Source organism: Fulmarus glacialis, unplaced genomic scaffold (assembly GCF_000690835.1).
Source record: "Fulmarus glacialis isolate BGI_N327 unplaced genomic scaffold, ASM69083v1 scaffold42144, whole genome shotgun sequence".
Taxonomy (NCBI): domain Eukaryota; kingdom Metazoa; phylum Chordata; class Aves; order Procellariiformes; family Procellariidae; genus Fulmarus; species Fulmarus glacialis.
In genome coordinates, this window is record NW_009208155.1 from 1 (window position 1) to 2,735 (window position 2,735).

Here is a 2,735-nt window from a genome sequence, read left to right on the forward strand (position 1 = left end):
TTAAAGAAGGCCAACCAGTGGGCGAAGGGGAAGACGTAGACGGTGACCAGGCGGAGCTGGCCCTCGCTCAGCCGCCCGTAGTCCGTCAGCAGCATCAACGTCCAGAGGGGCAGCCAGGAGAGGGTGAAGAAGAGGGCGACGATGATGAGCATGTTGATGACCTTGGCCTTCCTCCGGGAGACCCTCCTCCCCTCCGGCTCCTCTTGGCCGCGGGCAGGCGCCGTTGACTTGAAGAGCTTGAAGGCGATGCGGGAGGCGAGGCGGGCGTACATGACGACGATGAGGGCGAGGGGGTCCACGTAGATGTGGGAGAAGAGGACGGTGGTGTAGATCCTCCTCATCCCTGTCTCGGGCCAGGCCTCCCAACAGGAGTAGAGGGGGTAGGAGTTGTTGTAGGTGTCCACCATGAAGTGGTGCTCCTCCCTGGTGACGGTCAGGGTGATGGCGGCGGGGCACATGATGAGCAGGGCCAGCACCCAGATGATGGCGATGGTCACCAGGGCTTTCCTCAGCGTCAGCTTCTGCCGGAAGGGGTGGACGATGCAGCGAAACCTGTGGGAAGGCAGACGGTGGTGGCTTTGGACAGCTGGTGGGACATCCCTGGGGAAGGAGGGTGGCCAGGACCCGGGGGTGGAAAGGGAGGCTAAGGTGGTTTGTTCTTTACATATGGCTTTTGGTGGCAGAGATAGGTTGGGATCTCTCCAGCTTTGGTGTTTTCAGCCCAAGGTGGGGAAGGACACCTTGCTGGGATGCCCCATGACAGCTCTGTGGTCCTCCTGGAGAGCTGGGCCATGCTCCTGATGTCCCCAGGAGTTTTCCCATGATGGAAACCACACAGAACACCCAAACACGCTGGGGGTGGCTTAGTCCCCATATCCCCACATCCCCAGCACCAACGTACCTCTCCACGGCGATGGCCACCAACGTGAAAACTGAGGCGGAGACGGACATGCCCTGCACCAAGCCGCTCATTTTGCACATGGCGTTGTCAAAGGGCCAACCTGCGAGGGGACACCGCGGAGGTTGTAGATGCCTTTGGCTGGGCCGGGTCCATCGGCAGCTCCTTCTAGATGTCCCCATCCACCATGTTGGGCTGCTAAATCCTGCTCCCAAGGGGAGGGCTGCATTTTTGGCTCATACGGAGATGGCCTTTAGCAGTACAGATGTGTGGAGAAAAACCCCAAAATTGGTAAAAACCCTGTGTATTACACATCTTAGAAACTCAAGGAGTTGTCATTTCTCCTACCCTTACGTAGGGCTCTAGCTGTTATCGCGGGGACCGACCTTGGGATCCTCGATCAGAAGGGCTTTCATCTTGTTTCTTGACCCCCGCTAAGGTGTTGGCAATAAATAAATCACACCCCATAATAAATAAATACAGACTCTGCCCTGTGCCCCAGCTACTGCTTCGGCTAAACTCCGCCAACCATGCCAATGCCGCGCTTTATCTTTGGAAAGGTCAACGGGCAGCGCTGAGCCAGCGCGGGGAGAAGATTGATGCAAGAAGAGGGTTTTTTTCAGTGCTGCTTGATGGAGAACAGCTGAACTTTAAATAAACATGTAAATGCAGCGTTAAGGTCATACTTATTTGGCCAAAAAATGTCCAAAACCTTAAAAAAAAAAGGACTTTTCCCCCTAAAATAGTAGGTCTAAATGAAATGATACCTTTTATCAGGTGTGGTTGAGGAGCCACCACCTGCCCTCCTCATCCTCAGCCAAAAAAAGCACCCACGGGCAGGAGATGTGGGGGTGGCCTCACGTGTGGGGGGCAGAAGGTGGGTGATGTTCCCCACCGGTTTCTCTCCCTCCCCCCTGCCCCACTCACCCGTGATGAGGTTGTCCACCAAGGTAGTGGGCATGCAGAAGATGCCCACCAGCAGGTCGCTGATGGCCAAGTTGAGGATGAACATGTTGGTCACCGTCCGCATCTGGCGGTTCTTCACCACGATGAAGCACACCAGGATGTTGCCGATCATGCACATGAGGAAGATGAAGGTGTAGGCCAGGATGAACATGGCGGCCACAGGGGAGGAATGCTGGTAGTACGCCGAGAAGGTGTAGTTCTCCCTCAGGAGGTGGCTCTCACTTGCGGTGGAGTTGGGCCAGCTGCTGTTGGAAGGGCCTGGGGAAGGGAAGGCAGGAAAGTGAAGCTGGAAGAGGATAAAGCGATTATTCCCTTCATTTCTTAATGCCCTCGGAGGTGGGTTTTCATATTTATACCAGTGCCCAGCCTGGCCGGGATGTGTCCTACTGGGATCATCTCAGTGCCCCAATAAATCTCCTCCTCGTTGGGTTAGGTGGCCCAAAGTACCGCAGCACCTCAGCTGAATTATTATTTTATATCATTATTTTGATGAGGAATTAAAGCAGCCCAGAAGACATCCCGTTCTCATGGGATTTTTTTAGGGATGATGCAAAGAAGAGAAACTCATGTCCCGACACCGCAATGCTCCGGCCGTGCGGGAGCCGTGTCCTTGGGGTCCCCGGCACGGCCGACCCGGGAGCATCCCTGCTCCCGGCTGTCTGCTGCTGCTTCTCCTTGCGCTTCCGAGGTTTGCAATTTGAGAGCCCCTAAAATCTTCTTCTCCCCGGCAAAGCCGCAGTACCCGAGGGAGACGGGCTGAGGAGGAGGAGACCCTGCCCTCCCCTTACATATAGAGCGAGAATTATTCATAATTAATGCCATTATCTGGGACCGTGAGAGCTTCCGATGGAGGCGGGGGGGTGGCATTTTG

At 55.5% G+C, this 2,735-nt stretch overlaps 1 protein-coding gene across 1 annotated transcript; it reads right to left on the reverse strand.

Moving 5' to 3' along the window:
* Positions 1-5: 5 nt before the first annotated feature.
* On the reverse strand, positions 6-2,116 carry NPFFR1 (neuropeptide FF receptor 1; the record flags this gene model as incomplete). Its single annotated transcript, XM_009576383.1, has 3 exons — positions 1,826-2,116; positions 902-1,001; positions 6-552 (listed from the first exon to the last, which is right to left on the reverse strand). Coding segments are annotated over exons 1-3 (837 nt in total), but the record flags the coding sequence as incomplete, so codon positions are not given.
* Between the last annotated feature and the right edge of the window lie 619 nt (positions 2,117-2,735).